The following is a 17057-nucleotide window of genomic DNA, read 5'->3' on the forward strand; positions in this document are numbered from 1 at the left end:
CAAAACTTATTTTTGATAAGTACACAACTCACCAGGTGGAAGAAGAGATGCACAGGTGTACTAGAGTGTAGCCCACCTCCTGAGAAAATATCAGCACACCACCGGCATCAGTCATTGTGTTCTACAGAGAAAATGCCAAGCATTGTTAGCTTGGTAAGTCAGTTAGTATGGAGGTGGGCTAAATAAAAAGAAGTATGTGCCAAAAGAATTGTGCCGATAAAGTGGTGAAGATGAGAGAGTAATTATTCTTCTTCCACAATGATGGGCAAAAGCCACTATAAGCAAAAGCCAGAGAACATTAAGAAGTTCACCTTGACTAAAGGACAGCTTCTGTGAAAGATGTATTTGTGAAATTTGGTTAGAAAGCTAAGTTGGAGACAGAAATTTCATTTGGTAGTAATATCTGAAACAGAGGTATTCATTCATTTACCAAATATTTATTGGGCATGTAGCATAAGTCAGGCTTTGTGTTCCACAAAGGTCTAGAATTAGGTGAGGCGAGAATAAGGATGAACTTATTATTTATAGCTGCCAAAAAACAAGTGACAGTAGTCAACAGAGAGTTCATAAGAATTTGGAAGATGAAACTGAGAGAAGAGTTATTTCAAAGGTAGAATTAAATGACTTTACTGTCAATATTTGAAATGAATAAGACAAGGAGATTTGAGTCTAGGTGCTGAAAGAATGATATTGCAAAGAATCAGAATCAGGAACTTGGTTTAAAAAGTAGGTTTAGGATAGGAAAAAAAAAGACGCCTTTAATTAAGAGCATGCTGAGTTTAAGTGACACTAGGCACACTTCTACTTTCCTGCCATAGTCCAGGCGGATCATGGAATATACTTACATTGCTTAAGATGTGTTTGGAAATTAATTTGTAAACATCTAGAGGATCACTTGTCTATACCTGGGAACTTTCCAGGAGCACATCTTCCAACTGAGTACTAATAATGGGCATTTAATCATCTTTTATATCCTTTTAAAATTTCAAAAATGTAGATTGATTCCCAACTGTATGCATTAAAGGGAAAATATGCTTAGAAGTAGAGTAACTGGTAACATATTACAAAGTTGGGTTATAAGACAAGAATAGATAATTTTAAAGAATATTCTTAAGAATAAAGTTGGTTATATTGGCAACAGCTCTCATCTGGAGAAAGTCTGACCCAGTAAGACCTGGAGTAACTATACATTAAAAAAGGTATCAATTTATTTTATCATCATCTAGGCAAGCCACATCAGGGGAGGATATTTAGGGAGGCAATAAGTAGACATAAACAAATTAATTTTATATTATTTTAGGTTCACATCAGTACTCACAGTTGCTAATTGGAAAACTGAAATCTGGGTTACCAATAATGATATTTAGTAATGGATACAAAGTTTGATATGGAGCTTGATATTTAGCACTAGGTGTGAAGAACTGTGATAAGCAAAAGCTAGGTTTGTCCAGAAATGTTAAAGACTTTTCAAACAGTATTTTAAAAAAATTTCTCTGTGAGTTAAAGTAATATTATACCAAAATGTTTTATTATTGCTTGTGCTTAAGTTACTATTATGACATTTGCTTTATAACAAGTATATAATTCATTTGGCATAATTACTGTAAACAAAGATTAAATAGAACTCATGTCTACACATACCCAAATGTTAGTTTTTTGCATCTGATGAAATAATTTTCATGAAGACACTGAATATATGTATTATGTAAAATTCCATTATTGGTTTATGTTATAAACAAGGTGCCTTTGTTTTTGTTTTTGTGTTTCACTTCAAGATTGAATGGTAGATTCTCTTCATCTGTTAGACTCATCTTGATAGTTTTTCTATGGATTATTTCCACTTTTAAATTGATGGAAGAATTATAAGCATGTGAATACACTGTTTCTTTTATTTCAGAAACAGTGTGGTGGCACAGAAGTCAGAGCATGGGCTTTGGGCTCAGGAATAATTCTATCAAATCTTGGCTTTCTCACTTGTTGGTTATATGACATTAGACAAGTTACTTAACCTGTCTAAACCTTAATTTTATCATTTGTAAAGTGATAATGATTATCACTAACTTTCCCTCTCCCACCCCTCCCTCTGGGGCTTCTCTATTTCATAGGACAGTGGTTTGCTTAGTAAATGTTTCTGATGGCCGTTTGTAACTTCATAACATAGCAGTTTGACTTCATACATTGCACATTATGGTAAAGGAGTTACCATAGATGATTTCCTTATTTCCCCTTCTTATTCAATCATTTTTTTTGCTCTAATCTTAAAATCTCTTCATTTCAAGGAGAATCCAGAATCAGTTCATTGTACTAATCCTTTTTTGCTAGGCTATTTCTTAGGTACCAAAATTAAAGTGATTTACTTTTTATGTCCATCTCATGCTCAGAAACTTAATGAAAGCAGTAGCTCATCCGAAGGCAGCACTGTAGACATTGGAGCACCTGCCGAGGAACAGCCTGTAGTGGAACCTGAGGAAACCCTTGAACCTGAAGCCTGTTTCACTGAAGGTAAAGAACATGATCTTCATGTTAATCTTCCCTTTATAGAGTGCAGTTTTTTTTAGCTGTTGATCACCCAAAATGGACCACTCAGAATAGAACTTTGTAGTCCATCTATTTCACTTACCTCTTATATGCCAACAGATTTAAAATCTCACGTTATGTTTTGGTTATATCTGCCTATTATGTGTAAGGGACCATGAACATGGAGAAAAAATATTTTAATGTAATCAGAACTAATGACTAATTTATAATATTTCAAATAAAATGGTGATTTCACAATAAGTTGGCATCTTAAACACTAGTCAAAATTCTCATACACAAAATTTACTTTAGAAATAATTTTTTAGCTATTAAAGTCAAATGAGTTGCAAATGCTCAAACATATTTTTTTAACAAAATCATTATTTTCCAGCGCTTGCTGGGTGAAACAGGAAATAAGCACTGCCCAATACCTGATTCCTGCACAGTGTCTAGTTTAGCCTGGCACAATATGGACAATAAGTCTAAGAGCTTTGTTTTCTCCATAATTAGTATTTCCCATGGTCTGAGTTTCTTGGGAATTTGAGTTTTGAAGATATGAATATATTTGCATATTCTCTATTTTGTGATTTTTTTTCCTCATAGGCCTGATATATATCTTCTCCATCTTTTCCTGTATAAATTATACACATCACTCAAAGTCCTCAGAACTACCTTCATCCAACCATGGTGGAAAAAACTTCTTATTCCTCTGAACAGCTATAAATAAAGATACACTTTAATTCACCTGATAACTAATCATGTATTATCTTATGAGGGTTCTTCTCTTTCTCTTTTGAACTGTTATATGTATCTTTACTGGCTTTCTTCCTTGCTTCCCTTCTTTCCCTTCCCCTCCTTTCTCCCTTTTCTTCAAGCATACCTGATTTTTTTTTTTTTGACTTGAGGCAGGGTTCTTTTGTTTATATCTGTTCTTAAAAACCAGATTGTAGGTTTTCTGGGGGCAAGTCCATGTTCTGTACCTTTTTACATTTTTTCTCTTTTTCTTTTTTCTTTTTTTAAAAATATCCTCTATGGTGATTACAAAGGTGCTCACAAATTTCTCTTGATTTAATTGTTTTTTTAATTTTATTTTTTTATTGGAGTATAGTTGATTTACAATGTTGTATTAATTTCTGCTGTACAACAAAGTGATTCAGCTTTATATATATACATTCTTTTTTATATTCTTTTCCATTATGGTTCCTGTTGATTTAATTCTTGTTAGAGTGAGTGAAAGCAGTATAGGGAAGGCAACACCAAATCAAAGCAGGACTATGCAAATCACATTTTAGTGGACTAAATTCATCTTGAAAATTATATAAACTCTTCTAGGAGCACCATAAGAGAACCTAAACAGTGATAAACAGCATTGTTGGGTGAGAACAATATTATTACTCTGCATCCTCTTTAAAAGGGACATTTTCTGCTTATTATTAATTTCACTTTGAAGTCCTTTCCTAGAGTGACTTCAACAAAGTGCAATAGGATGATATAGTACAAGGCAAAGCTACTTAACATGTACTTGTACTTTACAACGTTCTTTCTTGGACAATAGCAGTTGGGTCAGAAAAAACAGGTATTATCCAGGGAACCGTTTAAAGAGGCTGAATAATTTTCACAACTTCACTCTGCTAATAGATGTGCTCTTACTACTCCAGGCTTAGAGAGTTATCCTAGCAAGATAGAGATGGCAGTAGCAATGAGAAGGTGAATCCGGGACATCATTGAAGCAGCAGAAGTTATTTACTTACTCCTGTTTGAACATTATACTTGCAGGCTGTGTACAAAGATTCAAATGTTGTCAAATTAGTGTGGAGGAAGGGAGAGGAAAACAATGGTGGAACCTGAGAAGAACGTGTTTCCGAATAGTTGAACATAACTGGTTTGAGACCTTCATTGTTTTCATGATTCTCCTTAGTAGTGGTGCTCTGGTGAGTGAATATTAAGCAAAGGTGCTATAATGCCAAGTCTTAGAATCACCTAATACTAATGACTTATTAATCCTTTCTGTAGCATTGTTTTATTATCCAATGCATTATTTTTCCTGAACCCTCATTCTACATCCATTTCCGTGGAATCAGCCATCGCCTCTGTTTGATAACCCCCAAACTGTTATCTCAATTTATGTCTTCTTCCTTAAACATACGTGCATCGCTATATCCATCCATTCATACACCCATCCATCCATACACCCATCCACCCATATACCCACCCACCCACCCTTCTACCCATCTCCAGTGCATCTTTAATTACCCCACTTCATTCTTACAGACTATATACAATGTATAACTATGCAGTTCTGGATTTACTTTTATTAGGTATACATATACTTCTAACAAGCTATTTATTAATTTTTGCTTATTATTAAGTACCCCCCCAAATTTGTCCCCCTAGTTTATTCGTTATAACCAAAGAACATGAGTATTTAATTACTCATATTTTAACAAGAAAGTAAGCATGGCAACTGCAGTAAAGTCCTGTGATTGGGTATATATAACTTCTAAGTTCTGATGAATTTTGTTTATGAATGATATTATTATCTCTTTATGGACAGTCAAAAAGTCCTTAGGAACCACTTCTCTGTCCATTTTGAATTGGGTCCACTGTTCTTATGCTACTCAGAGAACAATGGATATTGGTAACAATAAATATTGGGCAGCGTGCCTAAGGGATTATTTAAGGACTGGTTTCTCTCTATATAAAAGTGTTCATCAGAATCAATTTCTATTTATATGAAAATCATTTACAAAAATATAAAGTATAGCATATAGATAGCATTTTAGGAAAATGCTGACACAAATAGACTACTTAAGCCATAAGATAGATGTAGATAGATAGATAGATAGATAGATAGATAGATAGATAGTAGATAGATAGTTAAAGGATGGAAAGATGATAAAACTTGCCTGATTGAAACCCAATTACTTAGTTTTCTTTAACTTAAAAGTGTATAATTCTAACACAGACCTATATTTTTCTGCATATTTCTCTGATGAAATAAATTTTATCTACATGCCACTTTAGACAAGAAATAGTTTTTCACCATTTAAATGAATATATACTTAGATATAAAATATCAAGTGAGGTTCATATTAGAAGAAGAATACATATTAGAGTCTAAATGAGAAGTAGTTTCATCTTACCATCCTTGTCACACCATATCTTTGCTGAGAAATATAAATTATCAACAGAATGAAGGGGACAAAGGGAACAAATAAACTCAACTGTATAGTAAAAGTAGGCAATGTGATGATCAATTACAATTTCTGCTTTATGAAAAATATAAGCCTTCACTTTTTATTTCTTCAACCTCCTTTCTATGGCAAAAAATAAAAATTAAAAAAGCCAACAGGAGGAAGCAAAAGATATGAAACAAAAGGAATAAATAACTTCAAGTTAGGGTAGCAGCATCAAGATATGACATCAAGAACTATTTCCTGAACAAGTCAAATTAATTCATTAGAGTTATGCTTTTACTTCTTCCTTCCAGTTATATCAATAGAGAGCATAACTTTTCTCCTGATTCATTAAAAGATCCTTGAGATAAAGAAAAGACAGCGATAGCTACTCTTCCTCTACCCTCCTATTCCAATGAAGTGTCATATATATAAAATCAGGAAAAGATATTTATATGTGGTCAGAAAAAATAGCTTATAATAGTTGTAATAGCATAATAGTTTCAGAAAGCTAAAATGCATAACTTTTCTTTATAGGCATTTGAGGATATATATATTGATCAGCGAAAGACGATCAAGACAATGTTGGAATATGCTGATAAGGTTTTCACTTACATTTTCATTCTGGAAATGCTTCTAAAATGGGTGGCATATGGCTATCAGACATATTTCACCAATGCCTGGTGTTGGCTAGACTTCTTAATTGTTGATGTAAGTATCCTCCTCTTTATCTTCCATTCAAGGTAATTTGTTTTATCTATAAACTAATTCTAAAATAGTGAATCTTTGATCACTCTGTTGTACTGACAGGATATGCTACTTAGTAGACGCTAAACTAATTCACTGAATAATAGTGTAGTTTTTGTAAGAAATAAGCTAATTTAATACAGATTTAGCACGGGGGGATGGGATTTGTGGTGGTTATCTAGAAGAAAAAGCTGGGAAAAAACGTATCAGAACTTTGTAGGGAGAGTGTTGAAATAGGGTATGTTTAAATTATTTACGTTGTGAATCAGACAGAGTCGAGCTTGAATCCCAGCCCCACCACTGATTGGCTGTGTGCCACTGAGTAACTTACTTGGCTTTTGACTCTGTAAAATGATGATATTAGTGCATACAGAGTTAAAGACATTCAATAAACAGTGATGATGGTGGAAGCTAATGTCAATTTTTAAAAATTCTTTTTGATCTTCTCAAAGTTTTTAAAGGATATGTTTAAAGAGTAGATTATATAGATTATAACTCCATTATAGGAAGTAAGATGTACTGGGTGTAGTGGAAAAACTCTACTTCATCCTGTGATGGGGAGTTTCCCCAGTGTAACTATAGATTTGCAGCAAGCCTGTAATGTATCAACAGCCCTTCACAGAGTTTGTAAACCTAATGATTAATATTTCATCTACCCAAAACAAGTGGCTGCCTTTGAGATTTTTTAAAGGTAAACATCATGTTATATGTTATAAGTTTGGAATAATTTCAGTTTTAGAAAAGTGTGTTCAAAATATTACAAACTTCATAGGCAACAGTTTTATTACCCAAAGATGATAATTCAGTAGAACTATGCAGATTTCTTATAGAAAATATTTCTAGAACTAAGGGTCATGCATATATATTATATCTCTTTAATTCTGAAAAAAGGCAAACCCAGAGCTATTTGAAAAGCTTAACAGTGTTACTATGAAATGAGTGAATTGAAAAAAGCCTCAAAAGGGTGATAAGGGGTTCATATCCAACATATACAAACAGCTCATACAACTCAGCATCAAACAAACAAGCAGCTAAATTAAAAATGGGCAGAACTGAATAGAATTTTTTCCAAGGAGAAAATGCAGATGGCCAATAGGCACATGAAAAGATGCTCAACATTGCTAATCAGGGAAATGCAAATCAAAACCACAATGAGGTATCACCTCACACCTTTCAAAATGTCTATCTTCAAAAAGACCACAAATAAATATTGGCGAGGATGTAGAGAAAAGGGAACCCTTGTACACTGTTGGTGGGAATATAAATTGGTGCAGCCACTATGGAAAACAGTATGGAGGTTTCTAAAAAAGCTAAAAATAGAACTATCATATGATCCAGAAATTCCGCTCCTGGGTATATATCCGGAGAAAATGAAAACACTAATTTGAAAAGGTACATGCACCCCAATGTTCACAGCAGTATTATTTATAATAATATAAAGACATGGAAGCAACCTAAGTGTCCATCAACAGATGAATGGGGTCTTCCCTGGTGGCACAGTGGTTGAGAATCTGCCTGTTAATGCAGGGGACACAGGTTTGAGCCCTGGTCTGGGAGGATCCCACATGCTGCGGAGCAACTAGGCCCGTGAGCCACAACTACTGAGCCTGCACGTCTGGAGCTTGTGCTCCGCAACAAGAGAGGCCGCGATACTGAGAGGCCCGCGCACGGTGATGAAGAGTGGCCCCTGCTTGCCACAACTAGAGAAAGCCCTCGCACAGAAACGAAGATGCAACACAGCAAAAAAAATTAATTAATTAATTAACTCCTACCCAATATTCTGTAAAAAAACAAACAAACAGATGAATGGGTAAAGAAGATATGATATATATGTGTGTGTGTGTGTGTATGTGTGTGTGTATATATATATATATATATATATATATTCATATATACACAATAGAATGCTACTCAGCCATAGAAAAGAATGAAATTTTCCCATATGCAACAACACAGATGGACCTGAAATAAGTCAGACAGGAAAAGACAAATACTGTATGTTATCACTTATATGTGGAATCTAAGAGTAAAGCAAACTAATCAATATAACAGAACAGAAACAGACTCACAGATATAGAGAACAAACTAGTGGTTATCAGTGGGGAGAGGGAATGGGGGAGGGGCACAATAGGGGTAGGGGATTAAAAGGTACAAACTACTATGTATGAAATAAATAAGCTACAGGGATGTATTATACAGCACAGGGAATATAGCCAATATTTATAATAACTTTAAATGGAGTATAATCTATAAAAATTTTGAACTACTATGTTGTACAACTAAAACTAATATAATATTGTAAATCAAATATACCTCAATAAAAAAAGGAAAGAAACCTCAAAAGAATAATTGCTTCAGCATGTCACAAAGAGAAAAAGTTTCTAATATTTGAGATTTCAAGCATTAGAAGTTATATCATATTTCAACTGCTCATAATTTTTCACACTATGCTTTAAATCTAAATATAATTTAATCCTTTTGAAAATTCCTGAGCTTTGCTTTTCTCTATTATGCTTATTCCATGTCTGAATTTTTTAGTGGAAGAATGATGATTTTATTTATTATTACGAATTGGTTTTTAATAGCCATTTCCGAAATATTTTAAGAAAATAATTCTGAAGGGAATTTTATAGTTTTGTAATAATAATACTTTTATTTTTCACAGTTCTATTTTGATTATTTCATAAGGATCAGCGTATCACTCTAAAAAAAGACAAAAGGAATTATAGCACATCTCAAGTAAACTAAAAAGCATATTAAACATAAGCCAACTTAATACACTTAAACATAGAAAATTTTGCAAAAATAGTATCCAGTGTATTTGGAACTATCCAATATCAGCTATTCTCAAACCAAAGAAATTCTAACTCTGGATGCAGAGTTTTGGTCTTTATTTAGAGAATTGCACATCTAAAATTTTTATTTCTTAGTTTTAGTTGCATATTTCATGCAAATGAAGTTAGTTTATTTATTTCTTTATTTGGTAAACATTTATTGACTGGCGATTTTGGACCAAGTACCATGGCATAAGCTCTAGATTAGTATAAAAATTTTGAGTAAGTTTCATGATGGAATTAGTTTTAAGTTACATTATTTACATAGAAATAAACTTTAGATAAGTGAAAACAAAGTATTAGCAAGACAACAAAAATTCATCTTCAAATAATCAACCTCAAAATTAATATGACAGGGCATTAATTTCTGTGAGTATCAGTTATAATTAGTTGAAAATACCAACACAGGATAGATATTTCTTGCTTTTTCTGGTACAATAACAGTTTTTATATTTTATTACTAACCATTGACAAAGCCCTAAATTCAGCAGCAACTTAATAAAAGAAAGGAAGAATAATCAATGACATTTTCCTATACCTGGACTTCTTCCTTTCTAAAATCAATTTTTACTTAGGTTTTCTAACTAACTGAGTAGTTAATAAATCACATGGCATTTAATTTGTTTATTCAACTAGTTTTTAATTAACATCATGAAAGCTACTTTCTTTGCATGAAACTAAAAATTTTTCCTTAAAATTTTAAAAGGTTTACTGAAAATATGTAGCCATTCATCTTCTGAGTAATTATAAACAAAAATTGTAATTACCACAATGTTGTAAGTAACTATACTTCAATAAAATAAATTTTTTTAAATTGTAATTATTGTATTACATAGTAACTACAAATTGAATGACAATGATTCTATTTATTTACTTTTGTGTGTGTGCAGGTTTCATTGGTCAGTTTAACAGCAAATGCCTTGGGTTACTCAGAACTTGGCGCCATCAAATCTCTCAGGACACTAAGAGCTCTGAGACCTCTAAGAGCCTTATCACGTTTTGAAGGGATGAGGGTAAGGAAAATGAAAGAATCTGAAGTATTGTATAGAGCCAAAATTATTAAAGTAAATTTTGAAAAAGGAAAACTCATGCATGCAAAAGGAATGGCAAATCCTTGCAAATTGCTACTTTTTCCTTTTATCTGTTGCATATTTACTTCTAGGTGATATGCAAGAGAACTTAGGCCTCCTTTGAAATGATATAATATCATTTATCTGCCTTGCTCATTAAAATGACTTTATTTCCTAATCCATTTTGGGAGTTTCCTTACAAACCTGTACACAAAAAAACAGATGCACTATTAAAGTACTATGTGTAATGATGATGATAATCAACTAAAGTGAACTCTACATCATGTGCTTCTCATTTGTGGTGGTCTAAACTGTACTTAATGAGTTGTATTGAAAACAATATGAATCATACATGTGCCTAAATATAAGAGTAAGGGAAAAAAATTTTTAATTGTCAAAATTTTGTCTGTACAATGCCAAAGTTTGCGTTATTTGAATGTATTCAAGGGTAGATATTAAATATTAACTGAATTTTAAAAAAATTTTAAGTTATGTTAATATAGCTTCAATTTATAACTGCATTAATCTTCTTAATTTATATAAATGGCAATATCAACTTAAAGATTATATATAAATCTGCACAATTTTTCATGAAAATGAATTTAAACTTTTATAACATAATGAATAGAAAATATAATTTTGACTCATTACCATAGATGATTCATAAATTAACCATAACTTAAATATCATTTATATGAGTCACAGAAAATTTTATATTACTCCTTTTAAGGAAATATTATGGCATTCCCTAGGATTCATAACAGGTTAAAAAATTTGCCATTATTGACTTGTTATTTTCCATGCCTTTTTAAAAATATGAAGCATTAATCTATAAGATGTATAACATAAAAATTTAGTTTCTTTGTTTTAATCAAATTTCCTTTTACTAAAACAAAGCTGCTGAACTAAGTGTGATTCCAACAGAAAAAACATTGCTCTTTTGCTGCCTAAGATTTCGTTATGTTTACAGAAACCAAGCTATATTGTAGACTTACATTTGCATTTTCTAGTTTGTTGATAGCCTTATGCGTTCTTCTAAAATAAAATTTATTATAAATGTCACCTTTTAAGAACATAAGACTGTCTTATGAAATCTTCAATTGAAGACTTCTGCAATTTCCCTAACATCTATAAAAAAATGTTTCCTCACTAGAAACAATTTAACACAATATAATACGGTCTTATTTTATTTCTCACAGAGATCCTCAAAGTTTACTAAAATGTTATTGGAAATTCTCTTCAGGATATGTGAAAATTAAGTTTATTTTCCAATTAAAATGTCACTTTTGTTTTAGACTGGTAGTTTCAGTTCTGGAGAAAAATATAATTTTTATACATTCTACTTAAACATTTTTTGATTTTTTTGGAAAACATTTGATTGATTCTGCTAAATCAAAGTAATGCATTCAAAAAGTTTTCTGAAATCTGAACAATGCTAAACATTTGGAGCTGTTGTAATTATTTCAAATTTGACCTTTTGGAAGTTTATTAAATCCATGAGTCAAATGGCCAGATATTTTCATATTTAACACCTTATTTCCATAACAATATTGACCCTGTGGGCCTTTAATTTTTACAGAAATAACCTTATCTATAATTTTGATCAATAATGCTTTTTATATTATAAGGAGAGGCTAATTTTTGAAACTTGGAGTTTTAAAAACAAAATCCTTATAGATGCTGATAGAAGATGAATTAATCGTTTAAATTGTCAGATTTATGAATATGGTCCTTGCCTCTTAATGACAGCATATATACAACCCTAAAATGGCTGATGATTTCAACATGTATTTGGCATTGTAGAGACAAAATAACCTGATTATTTATTCTATTTTTGTTCCTTTGTTTCTGGTATTTGCAATTTTTGACTTTGTAAACAATATAATCATGGATGATGGTGAGGATGGAAATAATAATGATGATTATAATTGGGAAGTTAGCTTTGAATATATTCAGAAACTCTCATTTTATTCTTTTCCCTAGCAGCATAAAATCACAATAGCTATGTCAAAGCGTAAATCAGGCTCATTTTATTTTTGTTTTGTCACTTCTTCAAAGCATGTGCTTTAGTGCAACATTACCAAATAAAGCATGTGCTTGATAAGAAGTTAGAAATTAAGAAATAAATTATCATCACTCTGCCCTTTATGTTTTGCATGTTCTATGCACATTTCTGGCTGACAGCTTTGAAACATTTATTGTATTTCAAATTTCCAGTCCAAATTTTCAACTTGTAAAATTGAACTGAGTGAATTGATGTCATGGATAACTTAAGTAAAATAAATTTTGTATTTTTAATTTCCTTGTCTAGGAAATCTTAAATACCTTCTTTTTCAAAAGAACTCAAGACATGATTGATAGGTAAACAGACAGAGAGCATTATATACAAAAAGTAACACCAAATGTTCTGTCATATCAGATTTCTAACTAATAACAAACTATATATTTCTATTTTATATAGGATAATCTTGCTCCAACTTGGATGGGGTGGAGCGCTGGTTCCGCCCCTCAGCCCTTTATTATGGGTACTGTATTACCCCTTTTGCTTCCTTTCATCCTTTCACTGTGACTTTGTGTTAGTGGGATGAGGGAGGGCTTGGGAAGGGTACTATCACACCACAGTAAGGAAAATACAGTATTTACATTCTAATCCCCTATTTTCAATTGTCTTAAATTTTCTTTTGAGAAAAATACCTTTTGTGAATTTACCCTCTGTGGATTTGAACCTCAACTGCTGATATCTTTTAAGTTTCACTCAATATGATTTAGATGTGTGTATACTGAGTTATCCATTTATGGGGAGATTATCTGATTGGTGAGGGGTGGGGACCCTGGTTTAGAATGGTTGCGTGAAGTTTTTAACTTATCAAGATGATGATGCTGTTTGAGGCATTTAAAATAACACTTGTTATTTTCTACTTTGGTCCGGGGCCTGAAAATTGACATCAAGATACCGGCAGTGGCTTCCTTGCCTTGTTGACATGTGTGAGCAGATGCTAGGGTGCAGTATTCCAAGTTTCATAAAACTGGTATTGATTGTGTGATCATTCTCATACTTTATTAAGTGTAAGTTTATAGGGGTTATTTTTCAAATATAACAAAGCAAAAATATATTAAGAAAGAGTTGAGTAAGCACATGTGATTTGTGTTTTAAATAAAGAAAAGTAAATATGAAAGGACCCACTTATTTGAATTATACAGACTAGAACACCCACCTAGAAATAAAACATCTTATTATGTGTATTAAGATAGAATTTAATGCATAAACTTACTTCGTAGACTACATCACTCCCAACTAACCTTTTAGTATCTTAGAAAATATCATAGTGAAAACATAAATAAAAATAAATCTACATTTTGTTTATTCTTAAAGTTTGGGAATAATGTGCAATGAGGACAGTTTTTATTTTTGAGGGAGAGAAAAAGTTGGAATTTTTGTTTGGATAATTAATGTATCATATCTTTCAAAAATAATTACTGTAATTAAATCCCACAACACAAATGCAGACATTAGATTTAAAAAAGACTCTATTACTCTTCTTCATACTTTAAAATGTGTGATTTCTACTTTGCCTACTTTTGGTTTTTATTCACATAGTTTTTCAGTATTTTGATTAAAGAAACATTGCAATCCATGAGTAGTATTGATTTGAAGTTCAAAGACAATTCATTCAGACAAGAGGACATTTCTACATGTATCAAAATTCCCAACATTAATTTGCATATTTAATTATCAATCCCTCATTTCATGTTGATTTATTTAAAAAGCAGATAATGAACCAGAGACAGAAAGAGTTTCTGTAAGAGTGAGTTGTGTGCTAGAATACAGAAATTCTATTTTGATGACGTTTTGCAAAACATTTGTGAGAAGCAACCTCTAGTATTAATTCATTAAGATAGTTCCTTTCTTAGAACCTCCTTTTATGCAGCCTGAAACCTCAATTTGTTCTTTCCAACTTGTTTAGTCCAGTTCTGTCTAGTGCCTTCACCACCTGGGAACCAATTACTGCAGTTCCCTAGAGCCAGAAAGGAGTTAATACCCTTCCCTCTGTGCTGAACCAAGGAAGGGCTTGGGGCTCCTGGGAAAAGACAATCCTTTCTCTCATCCTTCATTGCCTAATTTAATGAGATTTTAAGTATGAATGGACCTTTGTATAGTAAATCCTTTTATCTTCATAAAAATAAACGTTTTCTCTGGGCCAAATGTATGCCAACATTGTAAATGTATCTTGAAAGGCACTGCTGCTTATATCATGAATTGCATAGAGTTAATTTTAGTGCAAATCCAATCCCCAGTTTCAAAAGAAACCCCTCAGACTTATTAGCTAACCCCAAATTATTTTGTGTTCAGCTCTTTATTCTCATCCCATATCCAGAAATAGCATTTAAAAATGATGTTTTGATCAATAAATGCTAAGCTAACCTTTACTTCATTCATTCATTCAATCACCATTTTTGTAGTCCTGTATTCAAAGCACCTGCTATATTCCTGTATTCAAGGCACTCAAAGGCTTGGAGAGTTCACAAATATATTTTTTGTCTTAAATTTAAAAAAAAAAGCCTACTATCTGTCAAGATTATGGGAATGCCATTCATTAACTCTAACACAGAGCAATCTGGGTACCGGATAAGTACGAGTGACTCTAAGGAAAATTAGTGAGGTCGAGTAGAAGAAGCACTAGATGCCATTTCTAGTCTACATTCTGAACTTAACCTAGCTTAGCTCATTTTTCTCATTTGCCAAATGAGAATGCAGTAGTAAAGTATCTCTATAGTCCTGTCCAGTGCAGGAATTCTGATTTTTGAATTCAAAAGAGAAAACACTCATCTCTCTTTTGGAGGCTAAACTGAGAGGTGACGTGAGGCTCCATGACAGAAGTGCTGCTTAAACTACAGCTTGTGAGAAGAGAGAGTGTTTCAGAAGGGGAGGTATTGGACAAGGAATTTCAAAGGAAAGGGCATCTCAATTCTCTGGTAATGTTATTAGCACATGGTAATTACATTAGTTGGATTGGCATGAAGGCTAAGTGGCTAAGGAAGTTAAAACTAGAAATGTAGATTGAGGAGTGATTTGAACATCAAGGTAAGGAAAATGTTTGATAATCAGTGGGAAGCCATTAAATAATTTTAAATGAGAGTTGGAAATTAATTCATCTTATATGAATTAAAGGAAAGAGGAAATTGGAAGACTCTGAAAATGGTACAAGTAGGTACTAACAGATGTCAGAACTAGGGTGGCGATCATGAAAATGGAGAAGTGATAGAGGTGAGAAAAGTTTGAAAGAAAAAAGTGTGAGACTTACAGATTGATGTGAAAAGAATTCAAGAAATAGGTGTAGGTAGCCAGTGTTCTGCTCATGGGCTAAATTGGATGTTGTAGGTAAAAAACAAACAAAAAAACCCCAAAAAACCCTGCATTTTAACATGTGCTTTATGTGTACACAGTAGAAAAAGCTTTTTAATCTGGATGGTAGGCAAAATGTTTGGAAAAGGAGGGAAATAAATAATAACTTGATTTCAGGTTTCATATCTTGAATCCAAAGAAATCTAAGTGTATCCAAACATTTAAAGTGAAGTATAAAATAAAGACTTATTCATGCAGTTGTATTAATGCAGACGGCCACATGAGATAAAGGTGAGGTGTCATGTGTCAGCTTGGTAGGCTGCATAGCTCACATCATCTGGATCTGCCTAGATAATTCAACTGACTTCATTTTTTCATTCTCATTCCCCTCTTCGTCATTAATGGTTTTATTATTTCCTTTGGCCCACTTTCAGATTGACAAGAATCCTAGAGGTACACATGTAGAATTCAACTTAGCTATGAATGTTCAAGTCTGAGGCATCATCTGCCACTTAGGAGCATTTTAGGGCCTGTCTTTATCTCTCAGCTACTCATGTGCATCTCCAATGGGAACTGTAGAGAAGGAAGCAAGGACAGTCCTCCCTACAGTGTTGCTAAATATAAAAACTCAGAGTTTTAATTTGTGGTCCAGGAATAAAGATAAGAGCGGCAAAAATGCTTCCATTAAAAAAAAAAGTAGCTAATTATTTAGTACAGAACTTGATATAATCACATCAGATTTAGGAGCTATCATCCCAAAAATGGCATCCCTCCTTTTCTTATTTTCCTAAGAAACTGATTTCTACTATGTTTCATTTAAAATAAGTTTATCAAATTAAACTCGGTAAATGAAACAACTGATATGACTGGAGCTTGAAATAAACGATGTGATGATCTAATGAAATACATAATGCTAAATTGTCTTGCTTCTTATGCAAAAATTATTAGTCATAGCAATGCATGAATAATTAAGGACAAAATTATATTAGGTATTTAATAATTTTTTGTATTTATACATCTGAATTTTTAGTTTAGTAAAATATATCAGTCAAATCAACTCTTGTCCCAACATTTTAGTTTCATTCTTTAATATACTGCCTTTTTTAATGAGTTAATTTTCTCTGTTAGGAATTCTTACTTTTTCTAATAAAAAATTTTCTGACTTCACCTGACAGCAAATTCCTCTGATTTTGTTTTCCCTTTAACCTTTCAGTACTTTCTCCTGTCTTTTTAAAAACCTTTTTATCTTTGATATATTATCTAAATTCATTTCCCTAAATGTATTGCTTATGAAAGAATGTATTTCATTTTAAGACATTTTTACTTTGCTTTTAAATATCTTAGAATAATCTTGATAGTAAAAAAAAAA

At 32.3% G+C, this 17057-nt stretch overlaps 1 protein-coding gene across 1 annotated transcript in view; it reads left to right on the plus strand.

Annotated features, from left to right (window-relative positions):
• Nucleotides 1-17057, plus strand: part of SCN1A (sodium voltage-gated channel alpha subunit 1) — a gene marked incomplete at both ends in the record, with an annotated part of 86258 nt that overhangs the window by 55841 nt on the left and 13360 nt on the right. Inside the window, 4 exons of the mRNA XM_081241748.1 lie at nucleotides 2382-2502; nucleotides 4294-4448; nucleotides 6231-6404; nucleotides 10165-10287. Coding sequence (XP_081097874.1) covers nucleotides 2382-2502; nucleotides 4294-4448; nucleotides 6231-6404; nucleotides 10165-10287 — 573 coding nt within the window. The remainder of the gene's footprint in view (nucleotides 1-2381; nucleotides 2503-4293; nucleotides 4449-6230; nucleotides 6405-10164; nucleotides 10288-17057) is intronic.

This window comes from Mesoplodon bidens, assembly GCF_964165515.1.
Source record: "Mesoplodon bidens genome assembly, chromosome: 8".
NCBI lineage: Eukaryota > Metazoa > Chordata > Mammalia > Artiodactyla > Ziphiidae > Mesoplodon > Mesoplodon bidens.